Source organism: Ahaetulla prasina, chromosome 8, assembly GCF_028640845.1.
Source record: "Ahaetulla prasina isolate Xishuangbanna chromosome 8, ASM2864084v1, whole genome shotgun sequence".
NCBI lineage: Eukaryota > Metazoa > Chordata > Lepidosauria > Squamata > Colubridae > Ahaetulla > Ahaetulla prasina.
In genome coordinates this window covers 10,958,258-10,980,041 of record NC_080546.1, presented here as the reverse complement: position 1 = coordinate 10,980,041, position 21,784 = coordinate 10,958,258, and the positions used below count along the sequence as shown (strand labels likewise).

Sequence of the window (21,784 nt, the reverse complement as noted above, 5' to 3'; positions counted from 1 at the left end):
ACCTCGCTCTCGGCTGCCGGAAGGATCGCATACCCGGAGCCGAGGACCAAGCAGCCAGGCGGCCCACAGAACGGCATTGCGGCCTGAGGACTCTCAGCCGCCGTCTCCGCGAAGCCTCAGAACGCCGCCATAACGCGCATGCGCAGAAGAAGACAGATCTTACCGAATCTAGGTTGACCCTCCAATTTTAAAATTACATGGGAACACAGTCTAATGTTCAAATAAACACAATACATTGGTGCATTTGCACAAATAATTTGATAAAATAAAAAGAGAAACTTACCTTAATTTAAATTATATCAAAGCCAATGACTTGGAAACAGATAAATATTAACTATGAGAAAGAATTCAGTTATGTAATTGAATTGGCAGGTGTATTGGCAGTGTTTAGAGTAGAAATTGTTTTTCATAATGAATTAGATTTGAGTTTTATCTGAACAATTTTCAAAGAAGAATATTTTTTTATCAACAGCTGGAGAATAGTTAGCCTAAAGCCTTTAGAAAAACTGCATGAGGATGAAGAGAAGGTAAGATCTATTTATGCTCAGCTGTTGTTTTGCTGTTATTTTACAGTTAGGAATTTTATATTTCTGCTTGCAGATAAATTATTATACATCAGGATTGTGAAAGCATTGAAATGAAAGCATGTTAGTATGAGCAAAGCATTCTTGAAATCTGAAAGTAGATATATCCTTTGGGAGGTTTGGATGGCTGCTTCAGTTATTAACATACAATACTGGATTCACAAGTGAAATGAAGCAGCTATCTATGCACAACTGCATATTCAGAAACTGGGAACAGTCTTTGAAGCTACCACAAAAGTCTTTCAAAGGATATAACTACTTTCACATTTCAAGGAGTAATGCTTCCCTCATGCTACCACCCATTGTACAACTTACTGTATATGAAGAATAAAATACATTTTATAATAAAAATAATTATTATAAAATAATAAAATTATAAATACATTTTAGAAGCAGTGCCTGAAGGCATTTTTCACTGACATATTTGCTATGCTTTTACCAAAGCTTTGATGTCTTTTAGATGTGTGAATTCCAACTCCCGGAATTCTCAGCAACTGGAGAATTCTGGGAATTGAAGCCCATGTATCTGGAATTTGGCATGGTTAAGAATCACAATTTTAAACTGTTCTATTTCTGATTTTTTTGCTAAAAGTTTGTTATTAAAACGTTTTTTATATATATATATATATATATATATATATTTGTTTTCTGAGGTTTTCACGGGTGTTTGTATATAGGTCTTTGGTTGTTCGGGTTTTCTCCCGTGTAAAATTGGAAGTGTCTTGGCGACGTTTCGACGAAGTCTCATTCGTCATCTTCAGGCTTCAGCTTCGTGCTTCTGGGAGCAATGTGTGATCGCAGCTGTTTCTTCCTTTTAACTGCTAGTGGGGGTTTGAACTGATTGGGTGGGAGCTTGGCTGTGCTCTGATTGGATGGGGGTTTGTGCTCTGATTGGCTGGGGTGTGTCCTGTGTTGGTGGGGGCTTGTTTGTGTTCAGTTTAGTCTGTGTTGCAGAGTTTGAGCTCACATAAAGCAAATTTCTGATTTAAGCACACCTCATCCACTATTCCTCATGTCTCGTGGGAACAGAGTGACATTGTATGCCAATGTAACATGCAAGTGACCGAAGTACCTTTGGCCTCAATAGCTCAATAGCTCACCTGTGTGAATACTAAAATCTTGGGGATGGTATCTGTGAAACGGTAAGGCAACAAAAGAGTACTAATAAATGGCCCCACACTTTTCTGGAAGTATAAAAGAGAAAAGAAATAAAAATCCACATTATCTGATTCAACAGAACAAATACGTATTTGATACATGAGACCATTTTATATATAGATAGTGAAAGCTATAGATTTAGATTAGATATAAATGTAGATATAAACACACACATATTTCGAACTGTTTCCAGAATGATTCTTAAGTTTATAGAACTCCATTCAAAGGATTCATTATAAATACATTTTATAATAAAAATAATTATTATAAAATAATAAAATTATAAATACTTTGACCCACTCCGCTCTGTGGCAGCCCCTCCAATATTGGAACACTGTTATCATACCTGTAGGTCTTGGAGTATTCGGGTCTTTTCCCGTGTAAGGTTGAGAGTACTGCACCAGCCTGAACATGACGAGTGAGACCTCGTTGAAACGTTGCCAAGATACTCTCAACCTTACACAGGAAAAGACCCAAAGACGCCAAGACCTACACACACACACATATATATATATATGTAGGTCTTTGGTTATTCGGGTTTGCTCCCAGACGCACGAAGCTGAAGCCTGAAGATGACGAATGAGACTTCGTCGAAACGTCGCCAAGACACTTCCAATTTTACGCGGGAGAAAATCCGAATAACCAAAGACCTACATACAAACACCCGTGAAAACCTCAGAAAACACACACACACACACACAAACACACATACACACACACACACACACATATATATGCAGAATGCAGCTGCGCGGGTGATAGAGGGAGCGTCACGTAGCTCCCATGTAACACCGCTCCTGCGCAGACTGCACTGGCTACCTGTGGCTTTTCGGGTGCACTTTAAGGTTTTGGTTATGACCTTTAAAGCGCTCCATGGCTTAGGGCCTGGGTACTTACGGGACCGCCTGCTGTTACCACATGCCTCCCACCGACCCGTACGCTCTCACAGAGAGGGACTTCTCAGGGTGCCGTCCGCCAAGCAATGCCGGCTGGCGGCCCCCAGGGGAAGGTCCTTCTCTGTGGGGGCTCCCACACTCTGGAACGAACTTCCCCCGGGTTTACGCCAAATACCTGACCTTCGGACCTTTCGCCGCGAACTGAAGACACATCTTTTTATTCGCGCGGGGCTGGCTTAAATTTTATGGTTTTTATAGTTTTTATTAATTTTAAATGGGGTTTTAGTTTTCTATATATTTTAAATTTTTAGGCAAAGTATAATAAGTTTTTTAATCTTGCATTTTATATAATATTGTCTTGTCTGTTTTTATTTGCCTGTACACCGCCCTGAGTCCTTCGGGAGAAGGGCGGTATAAAAATCAAATAAATAAATAAATAAATAATAAATATATATATATATATATAGGTCTTTGGAGACTCAAGATGTTGTAGGATGTAGTGCAGAGCCATATTAACAGCATCATCTGTTGATCTATTTGCTCGGTATGCAAATTGCAAGGGGTCTAACAGCGGATCCGTGATGGTTTTCAGGTAGGAAAGCACTAGCCTTTCAAAGGTTTTCATGACTACAGATGTTAGAGCAACTGGTCTGTAGTCATTCAGTTCCTTGATGGTGGGCTTCTTGGCACTGGGATGATGGTAGAGCGTTTGAAGCAAGAAGGAACATAACACATCTCTAGTGATTTATTGAAAATATGGGTGAAGATGGGGCCAATTGGTCAGCACAGACTTTTAAGCAAGAAGGAGTTATCTTGTCTGGGCCTGGAGCTTTTCCTGGCTTTTGTCTGTGAAATAGGTCCTGCACTTCCTTTTCTGTGATCACTAGGGTTGTGAACCCAATGAAATGGGGTCAGTTGTAGGAGGCTTGGCTGTTGTTGGTGTGTCTGAGATGGGGTTGTGGAGATAGGTGGCTGTAGTTTCCTTTCAAACCTGCAGTAAAACTCATTCAGGTCATCTGCCAGTTGTTGATTACCTTCAGCCTGGGAAGGAGGTTTGCCATAGCCGGTGATATTTTAAGAGTTTTCCACATGTTTGCTGGTTCATTTGCTGTGATTCTTTAGCTTTTCAGAGTAGCTTCTTTTGCTGCTCTGATCTCCTTGTTAGTGCATTTCTGGCCTGATTGTACAGCATTTTATCACCTTTTCTGTAGGCTTCCTCTTTGGAATGTCGTAGCTGCTTAAGTTTAGGTGTAAACCAAGGTTTGTTGTTACTGTGTATTCAAGTTCCTTGTAGGTACACATAGGTCTTCACAGAAGCTGACATATGATGTTACAGTATCTGTGAGTTCATCCAGGTCTGCAGAGGTATCTTTAAAAATATTCCAATCAGTGCAGTCAAAACATGCCTGTAGCTTTAATTCTGATTCCTCCGTCCAGGTTTTCACTGATTTAATTATTGGTTTTGTGGCTTTAAGTCTTTGCGTGTAAGCAGGTACAAGGTGAATCATGCAATGATCAGAGTGTCCTACAGCTGCACATGGTAAAGACCGATAGGCATCTTTTAGTGTTGTGTAGCAATGGTCTAGAGTATTCTTGCCTCTGGTGGGACAATTGACATGCTGAAAGTATTTTGGTAGCTCTTTCCTTAAGTTTGCCTTGTTTAGATCTCCCAAAACAATGGCCAGTGAATCAGGGTGTTTGGCTTCAGCCTCCATGATGAGAGTTGGACACCAACTTAATGCACACCAAAACGAAGAAAAAAACACAACATATATTATACTAGAAATCTGCTTAATTCAAGAAAACTATTTGCTATACCAAAAGAAACACTGGTGACTAGTTGTCATTATTTTCAATGATGAGGCATGCAGGAAAAAGAGAAGGAGAGACAAGAAATTAAATATAAATGAAAAGAATTTTCATATTTGTGGATTAGAAAACTAGAAAGCATTAAACAAGGTTCCAGGTGAGCTGCTTTTGTTTCTGTTTTAATAAGTTCAGCTCTGCTTCATGACAAACGTCTGAAACTGGAAATTTAAATTAAATTAATAATTTAATTATTCCTTAACATAGATTATGCCATTAATATGAGTAGAAAATAAATTAAGTTATTAAATTTTAAACTTTGATTATCCATCTTGGATGATCGTCAGAATGAATAAAATCTGACTCCCTTAATGTTTTTATTAAGTACTGCGTAGAGCCAGCTTCTGAATGTAATTAAAAACACATCTACTATTTGTTTTCAAAGTACAAAACATTATATCATATTTATAAATGCTTCAATAAGAAGCAAATGCATTTCACAATTGCCTGTAAAGTGTAGAAGAAATAGTACGTTATAATCATTGAATATGACAAAATATTAGATAGTATATTTTATAGTGGATAGAGTACTTTATTAAGAATAGAGTGCATATCTGAACTCAGATACTAGTTGGTCTGAAGTCTGTCTGGCCCCACCATTTTTCTCTTTATGATACTATGTTAAGGATAGTCCTCAGCTTAATAACCACAATTGGAATCGGAACATCCGTTGCTAAGCAAGGCAGTTAAGTGAGTTGCACCCAATTTTATGACCTTTTAGCTGCGATCATTAAGCAAATTGTTAACACAATTGTTAAATGAATCTGACGTCCCCCAATGTTATCAGAAGTCAGGGGGAAAATCACAAATGGCAACCACGAGGACTATCTGTATGTATCTAGGTATATGCAAGTTTGTGTATGTGTGTATAAATATTTCTGTTAACTATTCAAATTAATCCCCCTTATTTACTTACTTTGCAGCATACTTTCTACTGGGAACAAGTAAGTTGGTAAAACAAGGAACCACTGCAGGATACTGGACAATTCTAGAGGAAATATGGCTAGGACTCTGAGCAAAAACTGTAGAAAGACAAAAACAATAACAATCCAAAATGAACTATATTGCTAGTCATGTCACTTAATTGCATAAGATGGTATGGCTTTTCTAGACCTTTGTAACAGAAAAAGATCTACAGACAACACAGCAAGTGATATTTGCAAGTACTGCAACATAGTTTGGCAGAACTTTCCCGTTCTCAAATTTAAAAATATATTTTGAATACCTGCTGGATGATTTTTTTAAAATTGAAAATTACAACTGTTTAACCTTCATTTCATCTGCAGCCAAATGAGACACTGGAGAAATCAGCTTTCAATTTAGAATTGCTCTCAGAACAGGCTGTATTTTATATACGGGCATAATCTAAAATATCTATTTCTTCAGTAGTACTCATAGACGTTTTCTTTAGAATTATTCAGTATAGTCACTCTGTAATTTTTGATGGCTAGGGGTAAGGGTGAAGGCCAGCCAACTCAGGGTATATCTGGAATTATTTCTTTAAAAAATCTGGATTTGGGGAAATTTGATGTACCTTTAGATTTCACACCAATTTCATCAACTTCCTTACTTCAAAATAGGTTATCTGCTTCTATGCTATTTACCAATAATGGCCCAAAGATACCCCTAAAAAGAGACTCTGTGCTGAGATGGCTAAATTAACAAAGGAGATAAAAGAAAAGGAAGATACGGAATATTATACGGTATGGAATAAATTGTATAATTGTATAGAAATGGTAAATGATGAAAAAGGGGAGAAGGTCACACACACAAAAAAGGGGCAATGCATGAAAGAAAATGAATTGTTATAATGAAAGGTATGATGGAATATATACAGAAATAAGGGATAATGGGACAAAAAAGATAAGTATAATTAAAGGAAACAAGAGGGGGGAAATGTAAATAATAGAGGAATACCGAAACGAAGCTGATGTAAAAAGGGAGTATATGTTTTATGTTAGTGTTTGTTATGTTGTTGTTTTTTAAAGTATTTTTTAAAAAAGAGACTCTAAACAGTTGACATACCTGATTTATAATTAATTAATCAAAAAACAATTAAGTAACTGCTCATTCAGTGAAAGAAAAATCCTCTGTCTGGGGATATTCATTATTTAAACTGTATATCTGTTAATTATTAGAATAGCTAATAATTACTTGTAAGCTGGCCAAAGTCATCTTATAGGGAGGTAAAAATTTAATAAATAATCAATATTGTATCTTATATTGCACACTGTTATATTACAATATATGCATTATATAATCATATCAATTATGATGGTGGGTTCAGCCAGCTATAAATTAGATCAATGGCTTTGCTGGCAGGTGAAAACTTCCAAAGACATTTATTTTTATTTATTTATTTGTCACAATAGTATATGTAAGCGTAAGCATGAAATAACTATACGATATATAAGCATATATATATATATATATATATATATATATATATATATATATATTTGTTTTCTGAGGTTTTCACGGGTGTTTGTATATAGGTCTTTGGTTGTTCGGGTTTTCTCCCGTGTCAAATTGGAAATGTCTTGGCAATGTTTCAACGAAGTCTCATTCGTCATCTTCAGGCTTCAGCTTCGTGCTTCTGGGAGCAATGTGTGATCGCAGCTGTTTCTTCCTTTTAACTGCTTGTGGGGGTTTGAACTGATTGGGTGGGAGCTTGGCTGTGCTCTGATTGGATGGGGTTTTTTCTGTGCTCTGATTGGCTGGGGGTGTGTCCTGTGTTGGTGGGGGCTTGGTTGTGCTCAGTCTAGTCTGTGCTGATCAAATCCCCAGCTCAAATCCCCAGCTCAAATCCCCCTGCAGCACAGACTAGACTGAGCACAACCAAGCCCCCACCAACACAGGACACACCCCCAGCCAATCAGAGCACAGAAAAACCTCCATCCAATCAGAGCACAGCCAAGCTCCCACCGAATCAGTTCAAACCCCCACAAGCAGTTAAAAGGAAGAAACAGCTGCGATCACACATTGCTCCCAGAAGCACGAAGCTGAAGCCTGAAGATGACGAATGAGACTTCGTTGAAACATTGCCAAGACATTTCCAATTTGACACGGGAGAAAACCCGAACAACCAAAGACATATATATATATATATATATATATATATATATATATATATATATATATATATATATATATATATATATATATATATATATATATAAGCACAAGTATATAAAAAAGAAAAACTATACGAATTGGATACAATCAAAGGGAACATTAGGACAGGAACGGTAGGCACTCTTGTGTTCTTATAGAATAGAACAGAACAGAACAGAACAGAACAGAATAGAATTTTTTATTGGCCAAGTGTGATTGGACACATAAGGAATTTGCCTTGGTGCATTTGCTCTCGGTGTACATAAAAGAAAAGATACCTTCATCAAGGTACAACATTTACAACACAAATGATGGTCAATATATCAATATAAATCATAAGGATTGCCAGCAACAAAGTTACAGTTATGCACACCCCTTACAGACCTCTTAGGAATGGGACAAGGTCGATAGTAGATAGTTTTTGGTTAAAATTTTGGGGATTTTGGGAAGAGACCACAGAGTCAGGTAGTGTGCTTGTAGGATATAAACATATGTAAACCTAACCATATTAACCCTATTTTTTTTATTTTGTCACAACATTATATACAAGCACATACATTGAAAGGAAACAATAGGACAGGAACGGTAGGCACTTTTGTGCTCTTATGCACACCCCTTACAGATCTCTTAGGAATGGGCTGAGGTCAATAGTAGAGAGTTTTTGGTTAAAGCTTTTGGGAGTTTGAGAAGAGACCACAGAGTCAGGTAGTGTGTTCCAAGCGTTAACAACTCTGTTACAAAAGTCATATTTTCTGCAATCAAGATTGAAGCGGTTAACATTAAGTTTGAATCTATTGTTTGCTCTTGTATTATTGCGATTGATATTGATATCAATCAATCAATTAATTAATTAATAATTGATAGTATTGATAGTATTAGATAGTACCATAAATGTATTTCATGAAAAACCCTACTTTCAGCAAATTAAAAGAATATGACTTTTGCAAACATCTTTTAATATTTGGCAAGGGATTAAGAAACGCTACTCCTCTACAGCAATAGCCCCATTCTAAATCCACCGTCCTGCTGGGAGTGGGGGAGGGGAGGCATATCCATACAATCCATTATTATTAATAATGTAAAATCCCCATTTTGGAGAGAAATGAAGCTGGGAAGGGGGAAAAAGTGCTTCCACGGATTTGACCCACGCCGGATCGAGACCCTCACCTCTCTGCAAACAGCATCGTACTACGGGCAGCGCCATCTTGGTCAGGAAAAAGCACAGAGGTGCTTTACCAAAAGCGGTCCGGCCGGCCACGCGGAGTCGGCAAGAAAGGTTCCGCCTCAGGTGGGAAGAAAAAAAGTGGAACAGCGACGTGGACAGCGCATTGTCGCGTTAACCAGGCTGCGCAAGCAAAGGATGCTCTGCTGCTTGCTTGGGATTAAAGGCTTAATTAAAGCATGGCTTATTAGGAAAGATACCTTGCAGTCCTGCCAGTTTCAACTCCCTGTGGTTTGCAAACCATGATTTGGGAAGCAACGGCGGTTTATTGAATGAACCGTGGTTAAGTAGTGGCTTAGCCTGATTTGTCAGCCCATCGGCTTTTGCAGAAGGGATTGTTTTACAATCGATGCATTTGTTAATGCTAATATCCTTTTCTATCTGAAGATTATTGTCAAGAACATTGCAACATGAAAATATTATGTTAGCGTCCAGGAATTACGTTTCTTATTGTTTTCAACATTATTTATTTATTTATTTATTTTGTCACAACAATATATGTAGGTATCATACAAAAAGATTATATAGTATATAAGCACTTATATGAGTAAATATAAGGAGGTATAAGCATATATATATATATAGGAAGAAGAAAAGAAAAACAATAGGACAGGAACGGTAGGCACGTTTGTGCGCTTATGCACGCCCCTTATGGTCCTCTTAGGAATGGGGTGAGGTCAATAGTAGAAAGTTTTTGTAAATTATTACAGGTATCCTTGTTTATCAATGGTAATTGGTACTGGGAATTCTGTCACTAAGTGATGTAGTTATAAGGAACAGTGTCATAGGACTCTTGATGCACACCAGTTTTGGCAGCTCTACTTGCTGTCATTAAACAAATCCCACTATTTTTTAATCTTGCCCTTTTTTTTTTTTACAAATAACTCAAGGTGGCAAACCTATTCAACACACCTTCCTCCTCCTATTTTCCTCACAACAACATTGGAAGAAATATCCATCTGGTTCAGTTCCAAGCTGGGAGAAAGGCCCTGGAGACAAAATGGAGGCCGATTGGAAAGATGGTTTAATGATGAAGCAGAAGCACATGGAGTTGAGAGTGAGGGGGTTTTATACCTTTTCTTGGGCTTTGCACTTGAGCTTCCTGTTCCTGTTCCAGAACATGTATTCAATTGGTTGTTGTCAGACCCCTTTGGTGTTATGTACAAATCCTAGGAGTTTGTTTGAGCTAGGTTTGGTTGAAGTTTGGGCTGATGCAATAAAGCATACCAATGACTGCATCTCCAATGATCCATTTGTTAAGCTACTGAAGTTCGCAGATGACACAACAGTGATTGGTCTCATTCGAGACAATGACGAATCCGCATATAGACGAGAGGTCGAACGACTAGCCTTGTGGTGCAACCAAAACAATCTGGAACTGAACACACTCAAAACCGTAGAAATGGTGGTAGACTTTAGGAAAAACCCTTCCATACTTCCACCTCTCACAATACTTGACAACACAGTATCAACAATAGAAACCTTCAAATTTCTGGGTTCTATCATATCGCAAGATCTCAAATGGACAGCTAACATCAAAAACATCATTAAAAAAGGACAACAAAGAATGTTCTTTCTGCGCCAACTCAGTAAGCTCAAACTGCCCAAGGAGCTGCTGATCCAATTCTACAGAGGAATTATTGAGTCTGTCATTTGCACCTCTATAACTGTCTGGTTCGGTTCTGCAACCCAACAAGAAAAACACAGACTTCAGAGGATAATTAGAACTGCAGAAAAAATAATTGCTACCAACCTGCCTTCCATTGAGGACCTGTATACTGCACGAATCAAGAAGAGGGCCGTGAAAATATTTGCAGATCCCTCGCATCCTGGACATAAACTGTTTCAACTCCTACCCTCAAAACGACGCTATAGAGCACTGCACACCAGAACAACTAGACACAAGAACAGTTTTTTCCCGAAGGCCATCACTCTGCTAAACAAATAATTCCCTCAACACTGTCAGACTATTTACTGAATCTGCACTACTATTAATCGTTTCATAGTTCCCATCACCAATCTCTTTCCACTTATGACTGTATGACTATAACTTGTTGCTGGCAATCCTTATGATTTATATTGATATATTGATCATCAATTGTGTTGTAAATGTTGTACCTTGATGAACGTATCTTTTCTTTTATGTACACTGAGAGCATATGCACCAAGACAAATTCCTTGTGTGTCCAATCACACTTGGCCAATAAAATTCTATTCTATTCTATTCTATTCTAAAGCGGCTTGTTGAGCAATTCCTATTGTGGCTGAGGGCTAATCCTATCTTTGTTCAGACCTTGCTGTGGGGAATTTGCTTATGAATAGAGCTATCTTATCTCTTTATCTCTTAAGTGCTGACATCTGCTGAGGGCTATTAAGAAAGGTGGGGGCTATTAAGAGTGAGTCTGTTTCCTGCCTCTAAAAAAACATGTTTCTCCATTTCTCATCCAGAGAAATATAATATTCTGCCTTTTTAATATTTCCTAAAATATTTCATTCTTCTAGGAGACGGGTGGGCGCTAACTTTCTACAATAGCCATTGTATGAAGCTGAATTAGGCGGAGGAAGAGGCTGGCCCAAAGTCACCCAGCTGGCTTTCATGGCTAAGAATCTAGTCTCTTGGCTTTTAGCCTGGTGCCTTAATTACTAATGATGAAACTGAATCCTGTCGATTACAAAGTCTTGTTGATTTTATTTTTTTTTTACATTTTACATTTATATCCCGCCCTTCTCCGAAGACTCAGGGCGGCTTACAGTGTGTAAGGCAATAGTCTCATTCTATTTGTATATTTACAAAGTCAACTTATTGCCCCCCCAACAATCTGGGTCCTCATTTTACCTATCTTATAAAGGATGGAAGGCTGAGTCAACCTTGGACCTGGTGGGGCTTGAACCTGCAGTAATTGCAGGCAGCTGTGTTTAATAACAGGCTTCTTACAGCCTGAGCCACACCACGGCCCATTGACTCTGCTTGTCGGAATTTTGATTTGAAGATCCTGAGAGGATTTGCAGGGACCTCCAGGGATCCTTGGACCACACTTTAAAAAAACATTTTTCTAGAATAAGGGAGCCCCAGGTCAATCCCACTCAACTATCAGAACTCACTAGGTGATCCTGGTCTGAACCAGTCACTCACTCTTGGTCTTGGCCCAACCTATTTCACAGGAGGAAATAAAAAACCAAGAAGAGGTATGCTTGCTGCTTTTTGCTGCTGAATGAAAAGCAGGATATAAATATGATATAGTACAATTGACCACTTTGGGTGCCAAGCAGTAGTGGGTTTCAAATCCCGACGCTATTGGTTTGCTATTGGGAGCACACGGATGCATGTGCACGCTTTACAAGCGTGTGGCGCTTCTGCACATAAGGTTCTGCACGTGCGCAGAGTATTTTTGATAATGTCTGGGCGGGTGGGTGGAGCCTCCTGCCGCCACTACCGGTTTGCCTGAACCCACCACTGGGTGGTAGCAACCCACCACCGGTGCCAAGCCAGTCCTACCCTGTCTTATGGTATAGCAACATGTCTGGTAGACTTTAGGAGAAACCCTTCCATACTTCCACCTCTCACAATACTTGACAACACAGTATCAACAGTAGAAACCTTCAAATTTCTGGGTTCTATCATATCGCAAGATCTCAAATGGACAGCTAACATCAAAAACATCATTAAAAAAGGACAACAAAGAATGTTCTTTCTGCGCCAACTCAGTAAGCTCAAACTGCCCAAGGAGCTGCTGATCCAATTCTACAGAGGAATTATTGAGTCTGTCATTTGCACCTCTATAACTGTCTGGTTTGGTTCTGCAACCCAACAAGAAAAACACAGACTTCAGAGGATAATTAGAACTGCAGAAAAAATAATTGCTACCAACCTGCCTTCCATTGAGGACCTGTATACTGCACGAATCAAGAAGAGGGCCGTGAAAATATTTGCAGATCCCTCGCATCCTGGACATAAACTGTTTCAACTCCTACCCTCAAAACAACGCTATAGAGCACTGCACACCAGAACAACTAGACAAAGAACAGTTTTTTCCCGAAGGCCATCACTCTGCTTAACAAATAATTCCCTCAACACTGTCAGACTATTTACTGAATCTGCACTACTATTAATCGTTTCATAGTTCCCATCACCAATCTCTTTCCACTTATGACTGTATGACTATAACTTGTTGCTGGCAATCCTTATGATTTATATTGATATATTGACCATCAATTGTGTTGTAAATGTTGTACCTTGATGAACGTATCTTTTCTTTTATGTACACTGAGAGTATATGCACCAAGACAAATTCCTTGTGTGTCCAATCACACTTGGCCAATAAAATTCTATTCTATTCTTCTATTCTTTATTGGGTTCTTGATGTTTTCTGAGCTTGATTGTTTGCTTATTAGACATTTCATTACCCAACTAGATAACATTGTTAAGTCCAACTGACTGTGGAATTCACTATCTGTGGTTTCCTCTTTGGTAGTTCATTGATTATACAATATTTTTCTGCCCGATTGCTGTCTGGCATTGATCCTTGCTTATCTGAGCATTGGCTGCTGAGGTAACGTGTTCTAGTCTTTTTGTGAAATGCCAAAGAGGAAACCACAATGTAGCAGGCAAGCTACTATACAGATAGTCCTTGACTTACGACCACAATTGAGCCCAATTCTGTGGCTAAGCAAAACGTTAACAGGGTTTCGCCCCGTTTTATGACCTCTCTCGCCACAGTTGTTAAGTGAATTACTGCAGTTAAGTTAGTAATACGATTTTTAAGTGAATCTGGCTTCCCCATTGACTTTGCTTGTTTGGTCATAAAAGGTGATCACATGACCCCAGGACACTGCAACCGTTATTAATATGAACCAATTGCCAAGCATCCAAATTTTGATCACATGACCTTAAGGATGCTGCAACAGTCATAAGTGGGAAAAAGTCGTGTCACTTTTTTTCAGTGCCATTGTAACTCTGAATGGTCACTAAATGAATGGTTGTAAATCAAGGACTCCCCCCCCTCTCTATATATATTTATTTATTTATTTACGGGACCACCTGCTGCCGTCAGTTACCTCCCATTGTCCGGTACGTCCAGTGCGCTCTCACAGGGAGGGCCTTCTTAGGGTGCCGTCGGCTAGCCAATGTCGGCTGGCGGCCCCCAGGGGAAGAGCGGTCTCTGTGGGGGCCCCGGCTCTATGGAATGAGCTGCCGGTGGGACTCCGTCTCCTCCCTGATCTCCGGACCTTTAAACGCGAGCGCAAGACTTTCTTTTTTCACCAAGCAGGGCTGGCCTGATTGATTTTATCAATCAATATATATATATAGGAAGCAGATCCCAGATTCACTCACACTGATGTTGTTTCCTAGTTGGGCAATGAGACATCTGCAAGAAAACAACCAAGCTCAGAGAGAACCAAGGACACCACAATGCAACCCTGAGCTACTACCCTGTTTTCCCCAAAATAAGACCCAACTGGAAAATAAGCCTTAGCACGATTTTTCAGGATGCTTGTAATGTAAGCCCTACCCCCAAAATAAGGCAATGGTTTATTTTATTAAGATTGTCAGCCAGATGGCTGCATTTAGTACCGTATTTCCCCCAAAATAAGACCCTAACCAGAAAATAAGCCCTAATACATCTTTTGGAGTAAAAATTAATATAAAACCCAATCTTATTTTGGGGGAAACACAGTAATATTATTCACTGAAACAGATTGTTATGCCTGGATTAAATAAACGTTACCATTTCATCAATTTTGCAGTATACTAAGGGTGTTTTTTCATTAATTATTTTGTGGAGGATGGAAGGATGGAAGGAGAGGAGAACCATAACAGCTTGAACAGCGATAATAGAAGGGGAAATCCCTTGAGATTTGATAAACCACAGCGTCTTGTCTAAGAAAGCCACGAAACTATTATTACAGATCGTTAACCGGTTCAGTTCCCAGACCCCTTAATACTAGAATGTTGGGTTGGATAGAGAGGTCACCCATGTGAGATCTGCAGAGGCAGCATAAGTAGAAGAAACCTATCATTTTACAGGAGTGGCTTAATGGGATTCTTTCAATCTAACTTTTGTCAACAAGGAACACATTGCCCAGGTAATAAAAGACGATCTTAAAGTAGTAATTGCAGAAGTATTTTACTCCCACAAGAGTCATGTATTTGCTTTCTTCCTCAGATGGACTGAGAAAAGGTACAATACAGCAGGATATTATGTTATCAGATACAACCTCATAGATTGAAGTCTAGTAAATGGGCCCATGATCCCTGCGGAGGCAGACAGCTGATGATGTTTCGGTTGCAGCTTGTAGAAGAAAACACATGATTTATTAAGAGTTAGGAGTCATCGTGTCTGAAAGCAGCCTTGCCAGGTATCCCGAGATGAAGAAATGAATCATTAAGCTCCCGATTTTGTGAAATATCTGGACCACTAATGTTTATTCCTAGTCAAGAAGTCGGGAGAGCCAATCAGTTCAAATGACTTCCCTGGCGCTTGACACAATCACATGATACTGCACTGGCATGCAGTATCATGTGTCATGGATCTTGGATTTCTGGCATGGATTTCCTTAACAGCAGCAACCGGAAGCGCTGGAATTTCCGTTGCTAAGCAGTGCAGCCATGCGACTCCGCTGAGCTACAGGAATTCTGGTCCCGATTACCGCTGTTAAGCGAGGACTACATGTACTGCAAAATATGGAACTCTAGGACAAAAAAATAAAATTACACAATTGGTGTTCATGACAATTGTTTGACAATACAATAACCGCAATATTTATTTATTTATTAAATTTGTATACCGCCCTTCTCCCAAAGGACTCAGGGCGGTTCACAGCCAATAAAAGCACAATACATATAATACAGATTAAAAACAGTATAAAAAACTAATTCAATATACGGCCTAAAAAGTTTTAAATACAATTAAAAAACCCATTTAAAAACCCCTGATTTAAAACCCCAATTTAAAACTATGTTCACGGTAGTCCTGCTCGTTGAAACAACAACGTCTTCAGCTCGCGGTGGAAGGTCCGGAGGTCGGGGAGTTGACGAAGCCCCAGAGGCAGCTCGTTCCAGAGGGCAGGAGCCCCCACAGAGAAGGCCCTCCCCCTGGAGGTCGCCAGCCGGCATTGTCTGGCTGACGGTATCCGAAGGAGGCCCTCTCTGTGAGAGCGCACTGGTCGGTGGGAGGCTACCGGTGGCAGTAGGCGGTCCTGTAATGTTAAGTAGGCGGTCCCGCAATGTTAAGATTCTTTTATTATTATTATTATTTACAATGACTACTACACCATTTCTGTGTATGGGACAAAACACCTTTTTTTCTGGTATGAATAGAAGAATGTGGTGACCCAACATAATTTCTCACTCCATTAGCACACCTACTTCCCTTCTTCAACATATAATCTTGCAGATTTCAGATCTGATGCAACTTATTGCCACAGGCTTCATTTGTCACCTACAGTGGGCTGCAAAGTTGTGTACAAAAATATTCAGACTATAAATATGAGTCAAGATTGAAAAATTAATGCAAGAAAAGGTTTAAATTTCATTTTGGAGGTGGAAAAGGGTGATCTGAGCAATATATTATTTGGAAGGCACAAATTATAGTGTAGATCCAATCAGGTTTCACGTTAAGCCAAGATTCCCTCAAAATATGCCTGTAGAACCCTGAAGGTCAAAAAGAAACCCAGCCCAGCGTGAGTCATTTCCTGCTTTAATAATTCTCTTAATTATAAGCATTCAGATTGCACAGGTTACAATTATTTAGGACAGTTGCAATGATATCAGAATACAGTTGTCAAACTATACTTGGTTTTGAATAAATTATCTGACATTGCTCCAAATCACTTCAAGATGATTTTGGAGTGGGTTTTTTCCAGATCTCAGGTGTATTTTGACAGCACTTTATTACCATTTGTTACAATCTATGAATATTATTCATAGAAAACTGTCAGTGTAGTATGAACTACGACAGAACGGAATTGGAAGGGACCATGGAAGTCTTCTAGTCCAACCCCCTGCTCAAGCAGGAGATCCTATATCTGTTGTGAACCAGGCCCAAGTACGTGGTAGGAAACTCAGTCTGTGAAAAAAACAAACTATTCGCACAGCTGAGAATTACTTCATTCCCAGTGTAGTTCAACTGAATTAAAACAAATTCCTCCCAACACAAATTCCTCAGTCCTATCGCAAAGCTTGGTCCAATTAGGCAAACTGCCAAAGGCAAACATTCAGAAGTCACAAAAAAAGTTGCAAGACGTAGACGAAGCAGAAGATGAAGCTACCAACGTTGTTTTCCGGCAAAGCCCAAATGCCGTTGCTGGTCTGTTTTAAGCCTTATGGGAGGGGCCAATCATCTCTTGGCCCGAGTTGTCCTTTTTGCATGAGCTGCTCTTGCCTTCTGGCAGCTCTTCTCATGCGTGCATTAGGGACAGGCTCCTCCTGTTCCTCTGCCTCACTACTGTCAGCCTCTGGAGGCTCTGGAGTCCGCACCTCACTCCCCGATGGCCCTGGCCTCACTTCAACCTCATTGCTGTCTGACTCTGTTACCACCTCCGCAGGCTGCTGGCGGACCACAACACTATCCATGATGGCAAACCTATGGCATGCCTGCCAGAGTTGGCACGCAGAGCCCTCTTTGTGGGCACATGCATGGTCACCAGCTGCTCTTCTGGTTTCCGGCATGCACATGCACTCCAGCTAGCTGATCTTCACAGGCACCGGAGCACTGGAAAATGGCCAAAACCCAGGCCATTTTCCAGGCCAAAGAACTGCCTGAAAACAGTCTGAAAAATAGCCAAAAAACAGGTATGCACACACCAGCCAGCTGATCTTCGGGTTTCCGGTGCACACAAAGACCAGCTGGCTGGCATGCATATGCATTTGGTAAACCCAAAAACCAGCTGGCTGGTGTGCAAATGCACACCGGCCAGCTGGTTTTTGAGTTTCTGGCACTCCGGTGCGCGCACGTGCACGCACATGCATTCGTTTGAACACTCGGTGCCGAAAAGATTCATCATCATTGTCCTATATCATTTGACAAGTGGCTGTCCAGTCTCTTCTTGGAAACCTCCAGTGACCCACAACTTCTGAAGGTAAGCCATTCCCCTGATTAATTATTCTAACTATATTTTATTTAGCCAATTACAAAAAGGCAAAACTATGTCTTAAAGAGCTGACCATCTATATTTCAACAATAGGGCTAAAGAGGGGCATTTAAGTTGTGCAGATGTGGTTAAATTAAATAAATAAATCTGCTTCCTTTCTACCAGGGATGAAGACTAAGAAACAAAGCCAACGGGTTTCTTATAGGCATAAAAGAGAATACGGAGATCGCCAATGCTTTTGACAATTGTTGGATTCCAGACAGAAGCAGCAATTAAGAGAAATATGAATGGAAATAAAGAGATTACTCCTTAACAATCACAACTGTGTCCACAATTTCTGTTAAGACATTTAAATGAACTTTGCCCCATTTTACAACCTTTCTTGTCACAGTTGTTAAGTGAATCACTGCAGTTGTTAAGTTAGTGACACTGTTATGAAGTGAATGTGGCTTCCACAGACTTTGCTTGTCAAATCGCAACAGGGGATCACCTGACCCTGGGATACTGCAACCGTCATAAATATGAGTCAGTTGCCCAGCATCTGAATTATGATCGCATGTCCACAAGGTTGTAAGTTTGAAAAATGGTCATAAGTCACTTTTTTCAGTGCCTTTGTAACTTTGAACGGTCACTTAATGAACTGTTTTAGGTCGAGGACTAAAACAGGATATTGACTGAAAGAATTTAAACTTGCTTGGGATAAATGTGTCTATCATCTGAGAAAAATGTAAAAAATAAAAGGAGAAATAACGATAAAATAAAAATAATGAAATAATAATAAATTAAAAAAAGAAAACACACTAAAAAGTGCTGAGTCAATGGACTACTCCTTCCTTTTCTGTATAAATTTTCTGTTTCTATAATTTGGGGAGTTCTAAAATAGAAATGAACGTGTCCAGAAATATTTTACAAGAAGAGTTCTCCATTCCTCTGAAAACAACAAAATACCTTATCCCACCAGACTTGAACTCCTAGGCTTAGAAAACTTGGAACTCCGTCGCCTTCGACAAGACCTAAGTTTAACTCATAGAATCATCTATTGTAATGTCCTTCCTGTCAAAGACTACTTCAGCTTTAATTGCAATAATACAAGAGCAACCAATAGATTTAAACTTAATGTTAACCGCTTTAATCTAGATTGCAGAAAATATGACTTCTGTAACAGAATCATCAGTGCTTGGAATACTTTACCTGACTCTGTGGTCTCTTCCCATAATCCTAAAAGCTTTAACCAAAAACTTTCTACTATTGACCTCACCCCATTCCTAAGAGGACCATAAGGGGCATGCATAAGCGCACAAACGTGCCTACCATTCCTGTCCTATTGTTTTTCTTTTCTTCTTCCTATACATATATATGCTTATACCTCCTAATATTTACTCATATATATGTTTATATACTATATAATCTTTTGTATGATGCTGTGACGAAATAAATAAATAAATAAAAATAGGCAAACCTTGCTCAAATCCCTTCAAAATCCCAGTGTAACTAGGATTATTCTCTCTGCCTCTTTCCTGCATTGCACTACTTACAAGAGACAAAAGGGAGTATCAAAAACAGCCTTCCCCAATTACTTTTGGCTCTTATACATCTTCTAGGCAGCACTCAACAGCTTATCTCTGGAAATGTGCTTTCCAACATCAACAAAGATTCTCCACTTCTGATCCCATAGAAAAGAGGATAACTCGACTGGAAATGTGGAAAGTCATGTCAAAGTTGAGGCCTTGAATAAAATACTTGTGGATGAAGGAAGAGTAAGGAAACACCTAATAAGGCAATGTTTCCCAATCTTGGGAAGTTCTAGGAGTTTGGACTTCAACTCCCAGAATTCTCATCAATGGTCATGCGGGTTGTGGAATTCTGAGACTTGAGGTCCACTTTTGGAAATTCCTAAAGTTGGGAAACTTTGTAATAAGGCAAGGGAGGGGATCTTTTAGCCTTCCAGGCAGATGTGGATAACCATGCTTCCACATCAGCCTTGGCGATTTCTCCCTTCTATTTTCCCACCATCAGCAGTCTCGTTTCTTCTACTTAGCTGTTTTTTTATAGAACAGTTGTGAAAAGGGCAGGGAGGTAAGCTTCAGAACCCAAGCATATCTATCGTATTTTCTATTTGGTAGGCAGGTAGTTCTTGGCTTACAACAGCTCATTTAGTGACTGTTTAAACTTACAACCGGGGTGAAAAAAGTGACTAATGACCTTTTTTTCACACTTATGACCATTGCTCAATTTGGACTCAACTGGGGTCATAAATTGAGGACTACTTGTACTTTGCGCCAATTCTTCCTTCATGCCCTCCTTGCACTGTCCTTACTTATAACCTCCCAACACTTCTTTAGAATACAGGTAATCCTCAACTTACGACCATAACTGAGCCCAAAATTTAGGTTGCTACGTGAGACATTTGTTCAGTGAGTTTTGCCCCATTTTGCGACTTTTCTTGTCACAGTTGTTAAGTGAATCATTGCAGTTGTTAAGTTAATAAGCCAATAAGCCAACTGGCTTCCCCATTGACTTTGCTTGTCAGAAGGTTGCAAAAATCACACCACCTGGGGACACAAGATGTCTCCGCTTGGGATTTTATCTCATAAATATGAGTCGGTTGCCAAGTCTCCATGGTCATATGACCATGAGGATGCTGCAATGGTCATTAAGTGTGAAAAATGGTCATAAGTCACTTTTTCCAGTGACTTCGGTCACTAAATGAACTGTTGAGGACTACCTTTAGAGAATAAGAGTTGGAAGGGACTTCGGAGGTCTAGTCCAACCCCTCTTGCTCAAGCAGGTGATCCTATAGGCGAATCTGGCTTTGCCATTGAGTCGTCAGGTCGCAAAAGGGGACCACAGGTCACTGCAACAGTCGTAAGTCTGTTGCCAAGCGTCCAAATCTTGGTCCCGTGACCGTAAGGATGCTACAATGGTGTAAAAGCGGTCGTTATGTCACCTTTTTCAGTGACGTAAGTTTGAACGGTCACTAAATGAACTACAGTGCGTCGAGGACTACTTGTACAAAATAACAAAGAGTTGGAAGGGGCCCGAGAGGTCTTCTAGTCCAACCCCCTTGCCTCAAGCAGAGAGCCTATATACCAGAGTTCTCCAACCTTGGTAACTTTAAGCCTGGCGGACTTCAACTCCCAGAATTCCCCAGCCAGCAAAGCTGGCTGGGGCATTCTGGGAGTTGAAGTCCTCCAGGCTTAAAGTTACCAAAGTTGGAGAACCCCTGCTATATACCATTCCAGCCAAACGGCTCTTCTTTAAAAAAACAAAAAAAACAAAAAACAAAAACCCCTCCAGTGAGGGAACACCCACAACATCTGCAGGCCAGCGCTTCCCGCCTCCTGCCCCCTTTTTCACCCCCTTTCCCCCCCCCCCGCCACCCTTAACGGCCAGCCCTCTGTGCTCAGGGCTGCCGAACTAGGCCCATCCCGCGCGTAGAGCGAAGAAAGCGCGGGAAGGAGGAGGAGGAGGAGGGGGGGAAGGCACGAGGCAGCCACGCGGCCGGAGAAATCGCGCACGCGCGCGCGGCCCCCTCACGAAAAGAGAGCGCCTTCTAAGAGGGGGCCGCGCGCGCAGGCCCTTCCCCTCCCCCCGCCACCCGTCTTAGTTTGCCCTCGCGCCCTCACCTTTCTTCCGCATGGTGGGGGGGGGGGAAGAGAGGAGGAAAGCGCGCGAGGGGGGGGGGGCCTGCGCGGTGAGGGGGGAGGGAGGGAGGGAGGGCAGGCGCGCGCCATGGCGCTAAATGGGCCTGCGCGAGGCGCGGGAGGAGGAGGAGGAGGGCGGCGAGGCGGGAAAGCAGAGGCGCCGCCGCAGGAGGAGGAGGAGGCGGAGAAGAGGAGGAGACGGCGGCGGCT

General features: G+C 40.6%; 1 protein-coding gene across 1 annotated transcript in view; it reads right to left on the bottom strand.

The window, feature by feature from the left end:
* The window catches only part of MRPL1 (mitochondrial ribosomal protein L1), a 32,812-nt gene extending 23,940 nt beyond the window's left edge, over positions 1-8,872 (bottom strand). Inside the window, exons 1-3 of the mRNA XM_058193102.1 lie at positions 8,786-8,872; positions 5,421-5,526; positions 1,685-1,847 (exon numbers count right to left, since the gene is read on the bottom strand). Of these exons, the coding sequence (XP_058049085.1) occupies positions 1,685-1,847; positions 5,421-5,526; positions 8,786-8,822 (306 nt within the window). The 5' untranslated portion in view covers positions 8,823-8,872. The remainder of the gene's footprint in view (positions 1-1,684; positions 1,848-5,420; positions 5,527-8,785) is intronic.
* Between the last annotated feature and the right edge of the window lie 12,912 nt (positions 8,873-21,784).